Source organism: Tiliqua scincoides, chromosome 2 (genome assembly GCF_035046505.1).
Source record: "Tiliqua scincoides isolate rTilSci1 chromosome 2, rTilSci1.hap2, whole genome shotgun sequence".
In the NCBI taxonomy this organism is placed as follows: domain Eukaryota; kingdom Metazoa; phylum Chordata; class Lepidosauria; order Squamata; family Scincidae; genus Tiliqua; species Tiliqua scincoides.
This window is the reverse complement of record NC_089822.1, coordinates 101,996,506-102,013,296: the sequence shown is the minus strand read 5'-3', so window position 1 is coordinate 102,013,296 and position 16,791 is coordinate 101,996,506. Positions and strand designations below refer to the sequence as shown.

General features: G+C 47.4%; 1 protein-coding gene across 1 annotated transcript; it reads left to right on the top strand.

Annotated features, from left to right (window-relative positions):
* Nucleotides 1–9,459: 9,459 nt before the first annotated feature.
* LOC136640200 (vesicle-associated membrane protein 1-like) lies at nt 9,460–16,422 on the top strand. The gene is made up of 5 exons (XM_066615148.1): nt 9,460–9,563; nt 11,821–11,947; nt 12,033–12,191; nt 12,608–12,659; nt 14,527–16,422. Coding segments are annotated over exons 1-5 (438 nt in total). The 5' UTR covers nt 9,460–9,561; the 3' UTR covers nt 14,625–16,422.
* Nucleotides 16,423–16,791: the final 369 nt, after the last annotated feature.

Here is a 16,791-nt window from a genome sequence, read left to right as displayed (position 1 = left end):
AGATACATTGACAATGCAAAGCTGGTTCCAGAGGCAGGAGCAGGCAGGCAAAGGGGACTCTTGTGGTACTGCAATATTCTACACAGGGAAAGGGGGATGTCACAGAGACAGGGTATCCTCCAGTTGCATCCTCTCAGCGGAGTGAGTGGGGAAATGTGGGAAGAATAATGCTGGGGCTTTGAAATGAGTTGCTCTTTCTGTAAAATTCAGATTGGAGGGAAGTGTGAAATTATTTGAAGTATTTATATTTATACAGGTATTTATATACCGCCTTTTTTTGGTCATCAGATTTCTCCTCAGACTTTAATCCAAGGCGGTTTACATAGGCAGGCTGTTCTAAACCCCTGTAGGGATTTTTACAATTGAATAGTTCTAGTCTTTCGTAGAACTCCTCCTTCCAGCTGGATTCCTTCCCAGTCTGGCCTCTCTCTGGCCCTTCGCCTCCCACGCTCCACTTGACGGCAACCCCTTTCTGCCACCTAGGGTCAGCTCATCGGTATATCAGCGTGTTGTCAGTTCTCGGGTATTTCTGGTTGTTTCGAACTGGCAGCCCCAGATCTTCAGGCATACAAGGCGGCAGCTCTACCAACTGAGCCAGACCTCCTGCCTGAAGTAGATGGAGAAGCCAGAGGATGCCCAGCCAGAGGAATAAAACTGAGAATTTAGATGCCAGGCTGGAAAGTTATTGCTCTGAGAAGGGAGTAACCACCAGGTGGCTTGTTATCAGATGAGCAGGGTGATGGTGGGGAGACAGTGAGCTAATGGTGTCAGTTTGGAGCTATGCCAAATACCTGAGAGTTAGAAGCTATTTGGGGTAGCAATGGAGGGGCAGATCATGCCTCAAGTGAAAAGGCTATTTGAGTGGACTAAAAAAGAGCATTAACTATAAAAGTAGGAGAAAAGAACCTATAGGACAGGGGTGTCCAAAGTTTTTGGCAGGAGGGCCACATCATCTCTCTGACACTGTGTCGGGGGCCAGGGGAAAAAAGAATTAATTTACATTTAAAATTTGAATAAAATTACATAAGTTTACATAAATTAATATAGTAGAGGTGGACCTTATATGAATGAATGAAGGTCTTGCAGTAGCTCAAGGCCTATAAAAGGCCTTGCACAAAGCAAGGCTGGCCTTTCCTTTGCTGCCGCTACTGCATCACAGATGTGAAACAGACATGAAACAGCAAGTAGTGGAGGAAGCCCTCATCCCACAGTTCACGCAAGAGGTCAGTTGCCCTCACGCTGAAAGCGACTGTGTAGGGCCAGTGCGGGCTCCAACAAATCTCCGGAGGGCCAGAGGCTCATTGCAGACTGGGGGCTCCCTGAGGGCCGCATTGAGAGGCCTCAAGGGCCGCATGTGGCCCCAGGGCCGGGGTTTGGGCACTCCTGCTATAGGATGATGGTTCATGGCTGGAATGCAGTGGAACACTCTGTCCTCCTGAGTACCAACCCTGGATGGCGGGATTCTGAGAATTTAGCTATGTACCATGTACCGGAGTGACAGCAGTGTTCAAAAATCCACTGGTGGGTGGAGGGAAGATGGAACCTGGCAGTCCTGAAGCAATGTATATTAAGTGTTCAAAATGTTTATTCAAACTAAATCTCTGCCAGAAACAAGGGCTCAGGCAACGTGGGATTTTAAAGCTCAATGGAACTTGCTTAATTAAGACAAATACAAATCAAACATATTTATATAACTAAGAGGATAGTTCGGTTTCTATGCCACACTGGTAAGATTTCACAAGCCTAACACCTTCAAGTAGGAGAGATGTGCAAGAAAACAATGGAGCTGATTACAACACAGAAAGTATTGGATGCTTCACAGCTTCCAATACCAGTTTGCCACTTCTCATGATTACTCTGCTGGTAATAAAAGTTACCCATTATTGAAATGGGCATACTTCGTTCTCTCCAATTCCATCTACTGCATAGTCACATCCTCACCTTCTGGCTATTAGACATCTTGGAGATGGCATTCTACACTTCCTGCCAAGACAAACTTTGTACACCTGCTTACCTAGCCCCACCACTGCCAAAACAAATAGGTTGTGAATTAGAAAGCTCTCCCTACTGATAGCAGAAAGATGTTTCATTATATAAGAATGGATCTGGAACATCCTAAGAACACTGGAGTGACCCTAAAGGATCAAAGTAGCCAACAGCTCCTTCTAGAAGCAAAGCAATATAAGGGACAATCCCCCATGCTAAATTCTAATTATGCATTTGGCTTCAATGCAAACAAAACACCTGGCTACTGCAAACAAAACACCTGGAAAGCAAACACAACACCTGGCTAATGCATAGAAAAGGCCTGCCTTGCAAACCATTAAGGGTTACTTATGTGGGTCAGCAAATATGTGGATGTGTTAACCTGGTAGACACTGTAATTTTCAAGAAGCTTTTGACAAGGTCCTTCATCAATAGTTCCTGAGTAAATGTAGAAGTGATGACATAAGTGTACAGTCTCCATACGGATCAGTAACTGTTTTGAAAACATTGAGCAGAGAGTAGGAATAAATAGGTAGTTTTCACAATGGAGAGAAGTAAGTGTCCTTCAAGGATCTGGATGAGGTCTCAGTGCCAGGGACTTTGGGCTAATAGCATACATACAGCTTCCTCTGGACTGTCATCATGCTACTCTCTCATTAGCTGCTGCAGGAGTCACAGTAATCTTCTCAATGTTCATTTAGGAAAACCTAAAACAATGCAGTGACTCTAAATTTTCATAACTCTATATGTAACATTCACCACATGACTCTAAAATCTAGAGTGGCTGCATGAGGTTTTCCTAAGTGAACTTTGAGATTGCAGTGACTTCTGCAAGAGTCAATGAGATTCTCCTAGGAGCTGTCCAGGGCCCTTGGCTTCTGGTGGTGGAGAGAGGGAGAAGAGCCTGGTCTGGCAATTTCTCTTCTCTTCCCTCTCCCCCTACAATGCTCCAAGCCAGCTATTTTCAACCACTGTGCCGTGGCACACTGGTGTGCCGTGAATGGTCCCCAGGTGTGCCGTGGGAGTTTGGTGAAGGGTCATTATTTATAAGAGCATTGGAGGATATGAGTCCCCCACTGACAGCATGGTGTGCCTTGTCACAGGAAGGAGGAAGCATGAGCAGAAGGGGAGACAAGTTGGGGAGGTGTGTGCATGCAGAGGGGTTCAAAAGGTTCAAAAATTCCTCATGGCCCAACTCAAACAATAGGGTATGTAGCATGTGGCTACACCTCTCTAAACTCATGTGATGTGCACTCAGAGCACCCACAGGGGAACTATGGAGAAAGGGCACTTTGTAGAAGTAGTCTGCTGCTCTCAGAACACAGATGGGAAGAATACTAATATCTATCTGATCAGATGACTTACCTCAGGTACTCTGCCCCAGAAAGTCTACACAGGTACCAAATTTGAATTCAGAGCCTAGGAGAGGGGGCAAAGGGGGTTAATTTGTACTGGGGCCCAGGAGCCAAAGGAGGGGACCCAGAAATTTCCTGGGAGCTTACATTTTCCTATCTACTCAGACTTGATGCCTGCATGGGATGCTGGGGACACTACCATGAGAGTGAGGCTGCAGCTATTGGCAAGCTATATATGCAGGCCGAGGAATACATGCATGACACTCCTTAACACTGTCAAATCTAGGACGAAAGTGAATTGCTACAGTAGCTGTTTGGCTTGTGGATCTGGTTACCGTGAAAGAGTGGTAGGGACGGACACAGCTGCAAGACTACAGCTGCTGCAGAAGCAAGTTTTGGTACACACAGGACATTTCTCATTCTAGTGTGATCCTAAATATGATGATGCTAATTTTCTGCATGATTTTCTATATTTAAAAAGATATTAGAGAGCCTTAGGAGTGTGTTTGGTTTTCCATATTACTGTATCTGGCTGTCGATGCCACATGGGTGGGTAGACCTGGCTCCAAAGACTTTTCCAGTTGTCTCCACCCTTCCCCCACCCTGTTTCACCCCTCTCTGCCCACATTCTGCTTACCTGTCACCACCCCCCACTCTGTTTCACCCTTCCTCCTTTTCAAAGGGCTCCTAAAGAAACTTTGTGACCCCTGATAAAATTCCTCTTAGAGGCCCTGCTTGAATTTTCTGTTCAACAGGGGGTGCAAGGACAATGCACACCATGAAATAAGGAAGGGGAAATCCCATGCCTCTCAGTGGCAGCGTTTATTTTTCAGATTGGAAATAGGAGGAAGTGATGTTTCTAGCACGCCTCAGTCATGCTTCTAGCACAGTTCTTTTTAAAAAATGACAAAATAGCATCCAGACATACAGCTGCTGGTCATCCTGAGCCCTGTGCCACCCGGGGCCAGTACCGGGTACCCCCACCTCGTGCCGCCCCCCTGCCATCTGTGGGCCTTCGGAGGCCTCTGGAATTTGAAAATTACTACCTCTGGTGGCACCATGGGGCATTTGCCCCCCTTGCCCTCTTAGGAATACCACTGCGTACAGGAGTCCTTCAAATCAAATGCATGTTTTTATCTTGTTTATAAATCATGTTTTTAATTGTGCTTTTAATCATTGTTGTAAGCCACCTTGGGTCCCTTTAGGGAGAAAGGCAGGGTATAAATTAAGTAAGGTCAAAATCCTATCCAATTTTCCAGTGCCAGTGCAGCTGTGCCAGTGGGGTGTGCACTGCATCCTGTGGTGAGGAAGCAGTCAAAAAGGCCTCCTCAAGGTATGGGAACATTTGTTCCCTTACGTTGGGGCTGCATTGCAGCTACACTGGTGCTGGAAAGTTGGATAGGAGTGGGCTGTGAGTAAGTAAGGGCCATATCCTATCCAACTTTCCAGCACTGATGTAGCTGTGCCAATGGGGTGGGTGCGGCATCCAGCTGTGGGGCGACAGTCATGGAGACCTCCTCAAGGTGTGGGAACATTTGTTCGCTTACCTCAAGGCAGCATTAAGGTTGCATTGACTCTGGAAAGTTAAATAGGATTGGGCCCTAAGTAAGTAAATAAATAAATGGAGGCATTCATTGTAATGGAAATGTGCAAGATCCCTTGAGGAGATAGGGTATGGTGTTGACAGTAGCCCCTTGCGCTGGCAGGCAAGCATGGGGTTTACACCAGAGCCTCGGATTGCAGTGAGTGTGCTGAACAGCTGCATCAATAGGACCCTCAGGGATAAAAGCATCACCTGCAGGAAGGAAAGGGGTGTGGGTAATAGAAGGAGGAAAGCTTGAGGAAAAAAGGAGACTGGATTAAAGGATTAATGGACTGAGGAACTAATGGCTGATTGACTACTGGAACTGCTAATGGACTAACTGACTAAAGGACAGATGGGTGAATGGAGACTGCTGGAGACAGGTGTGTGGCTGCCATGCCCAAGAACTGCTGAGGACCAAGCTGCTGCTGAAGTAGCAGGAAGAGCTGCTGGCAGGAGCAGGGAGGAAGGAGGACCTCTGCAGGTTGAACAGGCAAGCTACCCTGGTGGTGGGGTCTAGCAGTGCTGCAGGGCAGAAATAGGGTCATTGTTGGGGAAAGAAGGGGTGCTAATTAGCTTAAAGTGGTCATAATTCTCTAAGTGAAGCTTGGACTGGGAATCTGGCAAAACATTCATCCACAGCCATTCTGAAACTATGGTCATTTTGGAGTGATTCTCTGCATAAGTGGTGGCCATTTTGAAGCCACCCATGGCCATTTTTAAACATCCATAGCCACTCTGAGGCTAATTGCAGACATTTTGAAGCACCTGTGGCCATCCTGAAGCTATCTGCACCATACTGAGTTTATTTACTGCTGGCATTCCTGACCAGTTTTGCTATCCCTCCCCCTAGCCCCTGGGGGCTGGGGATAAGAATAGGCCCTCAGTTTGGCTGTACTTGTCGTAAGAGGCGACTAAACAGCCACTGGGTAGATGGGACTCGTCAGCCTGGGAAGGCAGCTCATCTGAGAGAAGGAAAACTGATCCCAAAACTGATCCACTGCCTTGTGGCTACATCCAGTGATGGAAAAGGCTTCAGGAGTCAACCTCGAGGCAAAATCCGGAACCGGAGTCCCTGAGGCAGTTCATGGCTGAACATAGTCACAAAGCACATAGAAAAGGCTATGAAGCACATAGAAAAGGCTTCAGGAGTCAACCTCGAGGCAAAATCCGGAACCGGAGTCCCTGAGGCAGTTCATGGCTGAACATAGTCACGTTCTGGCAATTCCTGCGACACTGCTGGAACCAACCGTATTGGCCTCTGCCTTTCCATTGGACCATTTCAGCGACGTGGAGAGGGGGGATTTGCTGCATGGGTAACAGCCTATCCTCCATACCTACTTTACCCAGGCTTCGCGCACTGGAGAGGACACTCTGTTCCAGAACCACCATTCAGAGCGTGACACCATAGTCTTCCGAGACTGAAGGATGCCAACAGAACCCCCTAGCCCCACTGATACCATAGGATTAATGATTTTTGGTTGTCCCTTTTGTTATAACACAGATATTTCAATGTAGTTTGTTTCATTGCATTCTGCATGAAATTACGCATTGATTAATATATAACATGATGATCTTATTCCTCCAAATTCTGATTTTAGTGATTTTGAAAACTTGTAGAGTCTCTCACACACACCTGCATCAACTTACTAACACCTTATTGCAGCAGTTCTCAGACTTTTAGCACTGGGACTCACTTTTTAGAATGACAATCTGTTCAGGACCCATTAGAAGTGATGTCATGGCCAGAAGTGACATCATCAAGCAAATTAAAATTAAATTAAAATTAAATAAATAAGGGGGAGCCAGTCCTGTTCAACCAAGTGAATCTACTCTGAAGTAAGTCCTATTGTGGTCAATGGGGCTTACTCTCAGGAAAGTGTGGGTAGGATTGCAGCCTGTGAGCCCAAGCCTTTGCATGTCTACTCTGAAGTAAGTCCCATAGTGGTCAATGGAGCTTACTCTGTAGTCTGCCTGCAATAACAACCCCTCAAAAAGAATCAGTGAGATTTCCAGCCCTCCCAGTGCCCAGTTCTTCTATTTCAGGCATATCAGAATAAAGACCCCACCTGGCTTTGCAAGTGCAAAATAGAAAATTTTCCCCTTCCCATTCAAGCCTTTTTTTGTTCTTTTTTTTGGGGGGGAGGGGAAGGCTGCCTTCTGTTGCACTCCAGCTCCATCGGATCAGGAGTTGGAAGGGACGCACTAGGTCATCTTGTAGTCCAACCTCCTGCCTAAAGCAGGGAATCCTCCTAGAGCACCTCCAGCAGCTAATGCTCTCCTAGAGCATCTCTTTCTGATGTCCAACCAGGATATCCTCTCTTACAATTCATACCCATTTGATCTGGTTCTACTCTACATTACTCTGCATTGACACATGGCTCTAGTCCTCCGTGTTTCAAATAAATTCACTCTGTAATAGTTGCTCTGCATTGCCCACCACTTGTGCAAGGAATATGAAATTCCTTAAATTAAGCCTTTAAAAAAAATCACACAAACCCCCAGTGGAACTTCTAATAAAGGATGCTTTCAACGTGCAGTTAAACCAGCTCTCTAGGGCTACAATCCTACACACACTTTCCTGAGAGCAACTCCCATTGAATCAATGATTGAACACAGTGGCACTTTTGAGTACCCACGCACAGGTTTGGACTGTAACTCCTGTAACACTGCAGGGATTGTGTCACCACGCCAAGTAAACCATATTTCATACAAACAGAGCTCTTCAGTGTTGTCCTATTTGCCACTGAAAGTCTCTTCAGTGGCCTTAATGGTAGGGTGACCAGATACAATGGAGGACAGAGTGCCTATACCCTTAACCATTGTAGAGAAGAGGGAACTTGGGCAGGTGCAGCTCAGCATGGAAGGGCCTAAAAAGCTGCACCTGTCCAAATTGCCTCTCTATACCAGCAATTTTCAACCAGTGTGCCATGTACACACATTGGTGTGTTGCAAGAGTTTGGGGGAGGGTCATTTATTAGTAGGGCTAGTGGGGAATGTGAGCCTCCCACCAGCAGCCATCTCAGGGCCCAATGCTATCCAATTTTCCAGTGCTGGTCTACACCAGCACTCTGCCACTGAGGCATGCACTGCATCCTGTGGAGGGGAGGCAGTCACAGAGCCCTCCTCAAAGTATGAGAACAGCTGTTCCCTTATCTCGGGGCTACATTGCAGTTGCACTGGTGCTGGAACGTTGGATAGGATTGGGCCCTCACTTGCCAAAAACCTGATGGTGTGCCTTGACAAATTTAGTGCCTTGTCAGTGTGCTGTGAAATGAAGAAGGTTGAAACTAACTATACAATGCTTGAAGCTGTACATAAGAACATAAGAAGAGCCCCACTGGATCAGGCCATAGGCCCATCTAGTCCAGCTTCCTGTATCTCACAGCAGCCCACCAAATGCCCCAGGGAGCACACCACATACAAGAGACCTCATCCTGGTGCCCTCCCTTGCATCTGGCATTCTGACATAACCCATTTCTAAAATCTGTAGGCACCCTGTCCCCCTTTGCATCCACTTAGAGCCCAATCCTATCCACACGTTCCTGGGACTAAGCCCCGTTGACACTCATGGGACTTACTTTTGAGTAGACATGGCTAGGATTGGGCTGTTAGAGCCCAATCCTATCCACACTTTCCTGGGAGTAAGTGTCATTGACCATAAAGGGATTTACTTCTGAGTAAACATGCATAGGACTGGGCTGTTAATGGCCAGAAAACTAATTGGTGGGGTCACCCAATTAGTCAGCAAGGCAGGGGAAGGAAGGAACATAGCAAAGGAAGAGGCAGAGCTGGGGAAGTTGGAAGGAAGGAATCAAACGAGCAGCTCGGAAGGCAAAGTAGGCTATGCGACCACAAGTAGTGACAGAACAAGCGAGCTCCAGCCCCGAGGTGGTTCTGCTGGACATCCAAGGCCTCATCAATCCTCCAATTCTTCCCTCAACGGGCTGGGTTGCATACCGTTCTGCGAGAAAAGCGAGTGGGTGGAAGGCTCCAGCGCGTGCACCTGTCCCTGTCTGCCTTCTCCGCAGGAGCGGGTGAGGCTACTGAGGCACGTGGAGGTGGGTCTTCCACAACACTGTATGTTGTAGGTCGGCTGCAAACCCCTGCACCGGGAAAGAAAGTCTGCCTCGGTCCTAGGATGCGCACTGCCTCCCACCCACCTCCTTAAAGGAAGCGATCCGTGGCTCTGATTGGCCGTTCCGGGATTATGACGTCTCAGAAGCAGGGGCTCACCTGGCCCTGAGCGGCGGGGAAAGAACGCAGAGACAGTCGCGGCGAAAAAGTAGGCGGTGCTATGCAGATTGAGCCCGTTGATTGGTTAATGCGCTGGGAAACCTGCCTTTCGCAGAAGGAGGGGGCGGAGACAGAACGTCTAAGAGTTCGCGGGCGTGGCCAGAACGCGCGCCTCATTGGCTCTCTCCGTGACGGAGCGCGGTCGAAAGGACCGCCCCTTGCCCAGCCTATAAAATGTGGGGGGTGCGGGCGCTTCTTTTTCTGCAGCAGTGCGCGGTCGCCTGCGGGGGAAGCTGTCTGGTGTGGGCTCTCCCGCGGGTGGACGGGCGGTCGACGGACGCGACCTCGCGCGGTTCGCCTGGCGCTGAGCAAGACAGGGGTCTGTGAGCACCGACGCCGGCTATGTGAGTAGGGCGTGCGATGGGTCTTGCCTGCCTCGTCCCCGCCAGTGCGCTGCGGCTTGCCCTGCACGGTTGCGGCACCTGCCGAGTGGCGCATTGCAGCACCGGCTTTTTTCTTCCCCCCTCCCCGCCCTCGACCCGTTCTCCTCTCCATCATCCGCCCCTGTCCGGTGTGGAAGTGAGATGGGGCGTGGGGGACGATCACGCCTCACCCCCTTTCAGCTACCTGCGAGCCTTGCGCTGCTGCTGTTTCCCCGCACGGTCCTCTCCCTTCTCACGTTCCTCTGTGCTCCGCCCGGCCACGGAACCGGCTGGCCTTTGAAACGCTGGAGGAGGCCACACAGGCGACCGCCGTGACAGAACCGGGGCGGGGAAGGGCAAAAGCGGGCTCTGAGAGTCTTTTCACACGTGATGCTGCAAGTCTTCGGAATGCTGCCCTTGTCTGCGTGTGCGACTGACTCTCGTTCAATGTTTGATGGACAGCTGCTGTTTTAGAGCCCAATCCTATGCACGTCTACCCAGAAGTAAGTCCCATTACAGTTAGTGGGGCTTACTCCCAGGAAAGTCTGGATAGGATTGTAGCCACGGTCGGTATAGATTTTTGACCCAAGAAAGTCCCAAGAAGACATCAGTGTGGAGTTTGCCAGGGATGCAAAATGCGTGCCAATAAGGCTGCAATCCTGACCACACTTTCCTGAGAGTAAGCCCCATGGGACAAAATAGGACTTACTTCTGACTAGACCTGGTTAGGGTTGTGCCCTTTGTCATTCACAAGGTGGTATTTCTCTTTGAGCTGCACAGCCCTGAAGGTGCAAAAGATGGAGGGAGAGGTTTGTCTGTCTGCCCACCAGGGGTTTGCTGCTTTGGGTCCTGCAGACAAAAGGATGCATGTCTTTGCTACCATCCTGTGGGCTTGAAAGCATCTGAATTATTGATTGCTCCCCATAAATGTATCAGTTTGCTTGATTTTGTCTGTGTTCCTAGCCAGGACTACCTGGTGATAATGGTTAGATCATCCTATCTACAGATTGTGTCCATAAGTCTGACATGTTCTGCTACAGTGCTAGTGGTGGTGCTTCATTCCCCCATTGCCACGCTCAGAACACAGCCCTCCTCTCTTAACTGGCAGCGTAACTGCTGGCTTCACTGACCTTTCCCTTCTGTCCTCCTGCTACAGGAAGGAAAATGGCAGCACAATCAAGACTAATGGTAGCCAGTTTTCCCCTGGTGGTAAAATGGCCCTGCCTTGTGACACAGCAGTTGCTTCATGTTTGCTCAAACCTTAGCAGACCTGGGATATCTCCCAGTTTTCCTTGATTGATAAAGGAGTCTCCCTGTGACCTTGTTTCTTGTATCATTTGTTTTGATGGTGTAATAGTAGTCCTTGTACTTGATATTTATGTAGTGCATATCAAGTGTTCTAAGCACTTCACCTACTCTGTAATTCTTACAACAGGTCTACCAGGTAGGCCATTATTTCTGTACTACAGATATGGGGGACAGTTGAAGCAGAGTTGCTTGCCTACAGCCATTTGTCTTGCTGACTAGTGACATTCTGGGTTATATCACTGCTTGACTAGCTGTGCTGCCCTGCTTGCATCTTCTCTGGTGGTGAGACTCTGGATGAAAATTCAATGACTCCAGTGCAAGATGTATTCCCATTTGGTCTGACAATCTGCTGCTGCAATTGCTGTAGCATTTCTTGTGTCCTGAAGAACCCTGTTGGATCGAATCACAGGCCCCTCCAGTCTCCAGCAATGTCCAACCAGATGCTCTCTGGATGCTTACAAGCTGGTCAAGAGGGCACAAGTCCCTAGCTGGAATTGTGGCAGGCTGCCTCAGAGTGGGAGATTTCATTTAGCTGTTCTAAACAGATATGACCCATCCACCTCTATACCTGTGGCCACTTTTGTAGATTTGAAGAATTTCTTATCCTGAACTTTTTGCTGAGTAAGTTCAGTAAGTGACCCTGAGTTCTTGTATTATCAATTTCTTTTCACATTATGCTTAATTTTCTAAACACTGCATGTCCCCACTTAGTTCCCCCCCCCTTTAATCTGGTTGGGCCACTGTAGTTGCCCTCCTTTATGCCTCTTCCAGTTTTATTATTATCCATTGCTGTCTGGTATGTTGATCTTAACATGACATTTGGGGCTGTTTCCTGTCATAAACAAGTTAACTGTTGCATCTGTCTTGGGGTGGGTATTACTACGTGTTATATCCATGTCCACCTTCTTTTGTATTTGACCTGTCTCCACAGGTCTGACCCAGCTCAGCAACCTGGAGCAGGACAAGAAGGGGGAGAAAATGCTGGAGGTCCCCCTGGACCACCTCCAAACTTGACCAGCAATCGCCGCCTGCAGCAAACTCAAGCGCAGGTGGAAGAAGTAAGTTGGGAGCTTCTGGAGTTGTTTACAATTGGCTTGTGCTTTTATTTCCCCTATTGGTGTGTAAGCTGTCCTTTCTCTTCAGGTGGTGGATATCATGCGTGTGAATGTAGATAAAGTCTTGGAACGAGATCAGAAGCTATCGGAGCTCGATGAGCGAGCAGATGCACTCCAAGCTGGTGCGCAAGTGTTTGAAAGCAGTGCAGCCGCTCTCAAGAGGAAGTACTGGTGGAAGAACTGTAAGGTGAGCCTGCAATCTTGCCCATGCATTGTTGCATAGCATCAGTCCAAGACAGCAGCTTTCTGATGTATGGAAGCAGCAGCTTGTTTCCTGAGCAGGGTGTGACAAGCCCACTGGGCAGAAATAGTGTGTGTGGTTTTAGGTATAATCCTTGGCATCTCCAATTAAAAAGATCTGGGGTAGCAGCACTTCAAAAGGGTATCTACCAGAGAATTTGGAGAGTAGCACCAATTGGGGTGGATGTTACTGGGATAGATAGGCCAGTTGTCTGACTTGCTATGAGGCAACTTCAGTGGCCCTATCTTCATTAGCTCATCATTGTGGGAGGCCTTGGGGCAGATGACAAATTACTTTGAGGGTAGAAGGAATATGTACCATTGGATGGTTATATAGGGCTTTATCGTGATTTTTCTCTCCAGATGATGATCATGCTGGGAGTTATCTGTGCCATTGTGGTGATTGCAATTGCACGTAAGTACCATAGGGCACCAGGATAACTGGGTTTGTGAGCCACAACTACTGGATAAAGAGCACCACCTGCCTGCCATTTCTAGGTGTTGAAAATGGTATCCACTCTCTCATCTGAGTGAAGGCAAAGACCAATGGAATATGTGAGCCTGGTGCTCTTTGGGATAATGGGATGTTTTTGCTAGCTGGATGAGAGACAGAGGCTTGGCAATATTGGGGGGGGGGGTCCTTCCTGGATGTTCAGCAGCCTCTGTCCTCAAGTGTGGGTTGGTTGGTGTAACGTGCCCTCTTGTTTTCTCCTTTTCTTTTCCTGCTGTCCCCAGTCTACTTTTTCTCCTGAGAATGTGGTCCCCTCCCCTTTTCTCCTCCCCCTTCCAGTCTGTAGACTCCCTTTCTCTTCTCCCTTTATTGTCCTTGTTCCTCCTTCTCTTTTCTTTCTCCCTTCATTCTGGCTTTGACATCAGTTTTCCTTTAGTTTTGTTTGCCTTCCATATGAGACTTTAATGCACTCTTTCCAGATTTGAGTTGAACCCCTTCACAGACGCTGCAGCCCTTGAGAAGGCTAACTCTTTGGAGGGTAGCAGTGGGCGTAGTGGAAGAGGTGTGTATGTTTGTAGGGCGGGCTGGTGCCTTCTTAATAATACACAGGTTTCACATACTGTTTGAGGCATGCTATAGCCATCATTTCTCTTGCAATACTGTTGCAAGGTATTTGCCCTGGCTTTCTAGAAATAATTGGACGAGGGAGGTCCGGGGGGGGGGGCCCAGCCCTGTGGCCAGACACACAATTTTGATATTGTGATCCAGAATTGGTGTGTTCTTCAGCCTTTGAGGTCTAAGCTCATGATCATGGCTGCTCTGTCTGCACAAATCTAGTTTTCTAAAGACTGGCATCTTCCATTATTGTCCTTGTGGCAACACTTGCCCTCACGGATGTAGTACAACCCATGGATGTTGGTTTGGTTCATTCTCTGGTTACCAAAGCAGATTTGCCACTACTAACCATATAATGAGCACTATAGTCCTCATAGAGTTGGAACTAGAAGTGAGCTAAAATGTGTACTCTTATCACTGTGAGGCATGCTTGACCACATTCTGGCAATGAGATGGTTTACCACTGGAATAGTAAATTCCACATTGCCCGCTCCTTAGTTGAAGAGTAAGTACAGCAGTTCAATATCAGTTGTGTGTTTGAGATCTCTGTTTTTGTCTCTTGCCTCTCACTTGATGGGAATAACGAGGAGGATTTGCTCTTGGAGGTAGTTGCACTGCAAGATGATAGGCGTTGTCTGATTTTAAGAGATGGCTTGAGAACACTGGCATAGTTCCTAATTCTGATTCACATATGCCTCCCATCACTCCTAGTTTAGGTGCTAACAGTCTTCACCATGCTGGTCATCACTTGACACTGATGTCAGAGTGGTGAGCGTGTATGTATAACTACATGCTGATTTGCTACCCAACATGCTGTTGCGGTTGTGTTGCTTCTAGTTGAAAGGAGTTCAGAGTAATTTGTGAGCTTGTCTATGCTCCTGAGTGGGCACTGCCATGTCTGCCAAATGGGCAATGGTGCAACTATGAAACATGTTCTTGGAGGCCTGCAGGGAGGTGGGGCACACAGACATCTCTTTGCATATAGTTTGAAGCAGGGTTTGGCTAGAGAGAGACCAAGGAGTGCAGAGGCTGTGATTGTAGGACAGTGATTATCAATGGATGGCCTATGGGCAGAGCTTGGTCCTCAAAGCAATTTTGTCTGGTCTGTGATTGTCTGCCAAGTTCTTAATCCAGGTGTGCTAGGGATAGTCTCTATTCTCCCCCTTAGCATGCTGCGAAGGAGCTGATTTTTTGCATGCTCACTGCCGTGCACCAGTATTTCATTTGCAGAGTCCATCTCTTTGCAATTTCCCATCTTTCTCCACCTTGGGGGATGATGGAGAAGAACAGGAACGAAGCTCCCATCTTCTTTGAACAAACCTCTCCCATCTCAGTGGAACTGTGCTGATGGAAGTACAACAGCCGAAGAGGAACCCTGCTCTGATCATGCTGCTGCTGTCAATATGAGAGGAAGCGCAGGAAAGTGTACAGGTCCCCCTTGATCTCTCCTGGACAAGAGTTTGGGTTGATCTGCTGCCACCTTGAGAGAAGCCCTCCTGGCTGCTTTCTTCTGCTTTTCTTGTCTGTTCTCATGGGTGTTGTCTGTTGCGCCTCTTCCCCTTCTACCTCTCCACTGCTCCATCTCTTTATGCATGGGCAAAAAGTACACCCAACCCCCCACCCCCGAGGCCCTCTGTGCCTAAAGCAAAGGACTACTTTCTCTATGCACAGGACGTCAGCTGCTTTCTCACGCATGTGTGTTTTCTGTCTTTGAGGAACGTAGCTGTAACCTTTCCTCTGGCATGTATAATTACCAGCTCATGTACTCCTAACAATCTCTGCTAACAAACACTTTTCTGCCACCTGAATGAGTCTGGTCCATCTGTCTGAGTCTGGAGGGATGGGTGGTTCTGTTTGCAGTGGTGAGACCAAAAAAAGCCAGGCTGAAATGATTTGGTACAGATGCTACAGGGGTCATGAGCAATGGAAGTCTGTGCCATATATGGATAGTTGCAACAGAGTCTGTAGTCTTGACTGTGGTATAGACCCGACTGTGATTCTTGCTACATCTGCAAGTGCAGTGCTGTTCTTGCTTCCTGGTTCAGTAGATTAAAATAAAACTACACCATACCAGATGAGGCTTGCATATTCCCTGTAGGATACGAGTGATACTTTGTACTTGATATGTACATGTGTCAACAAAATGCTGAGTAATAGCATGGGAAAGCTTTAGCCTCAGCAAGCGGCTGAGCCAGAGTAACCCCTCATGAGAGCCTAAACATCCATCTCATGCTTAGTTTATCCATTGGTGTAATACTTTATAGATTTTTTTTAGCACAAGTGGCTAAATACACCAAGACCCTCATTGTGAACAGAATCAACTGTCCAGATAACCAAATACTTGGAATGTAGTTTTCCAAATTCACTTTAGGGCACAGCTGTGGAAACAATCGGAGTTGTACTTGCACTTCCAGCTCCTGCAGTTGGGAGTGCACAAGTCTGTTCAGGCATACCCAGTCAAATGTACTGCTGGGAGGGGGGAGAAGTGGGTGTTGGACTTAAGGTCTCTGGAAAATGGACTCCTTTCCCTGCATCTGATGTGGAACATACTAGACTGCAAGAGAAGAGCCCTAAATAAGTGTGTTGCCCCCCAGGCAGGCTCTTGGGGCAGGGCAAAGCACACCCAATCAGTGGATACAAAAGAGTAACTAGAAGCAATGGGAGGAGCTTATGTATCCATCAATACACACAACTGAACTTGCCTTTGTACTACTTCTGTCAAAATAAATATGTAAGCAGGGGATTAAAAGGAAATGAGAGAAGCATTGCAGGGGTTCTGTTCTGTCTTATAACCCACTGTGTCACTGCTGTCTTTGTTCTATGTGGGAGTGGTGTTCAAGGGTCCTACACAGCTGGTATTAACACAAATATATACATGTGAGGGTACTAAAACCAGAGCAATATCTGTCCCTTTGTCATGTGTGGATGATTTGGCAAACGAAAATAGGACCATGATTGTGTACTTGTGATGCCTGTGTTCACACCAAGGATTGCTCCCTCGTTATTGCATGTTGCTGGAGACTCTTCTTTCCCTGCTGTATGATGTATTTTATCTACAGTAACATGTCCTGCACCAATTTAAAGCAAGGAGAGTGTGTTATTTTTGCTACAGATATACTGGAAAAAAACATAATTGTCCTATAATATTAAACTGTTCAACACAATTATTCCCAGCTATAGTGTGTGAAATGGCTGTGTGTATGTATATGTGTTTCTCCATGCATGCACACTAGAGCCAAGATGCACCTGCTCCTTGCTCTGATACATAATTGCTGTAGAGGCAGAGGAGGGTTTTTAAAATTGGAAAATGGCAACTGAACACTAACTGTTTTGTTTTTTTTATAAAGGCATCAGCGAAAGACCACCTAGAGGTGACTTGCCAAGAAATTTGGACTAGCCTATGGAATACATGCTCTAGTGGCTTTCAGTTATCCAGGCTATACATATTCTCATAGAAATCCTTCATACTTGACTGAGAAGA

What these genes read in the sequence shown, in the direction of transcription:
- LOC136640200 (XM_066615148.1), top strand. An exon ending in CTCAAGCGCAGGTGGAAGAA is followed by an intron (nt 11,948 to 12,032) that starts GTAAGTTGGGAG and finishes CTTTCTCTTCAG; the next exon opens with GTGGTGGATATCATGCGTGT. An exon ending in TGTGGTGATTGCAATTGCAC is followed by an intron (nt 12,660 to 14,526) that starts GTAAGTACCATA and finishes GCCGTGCACCAG; the next exon opens with TATTTCATTTGCAGAGTCCA.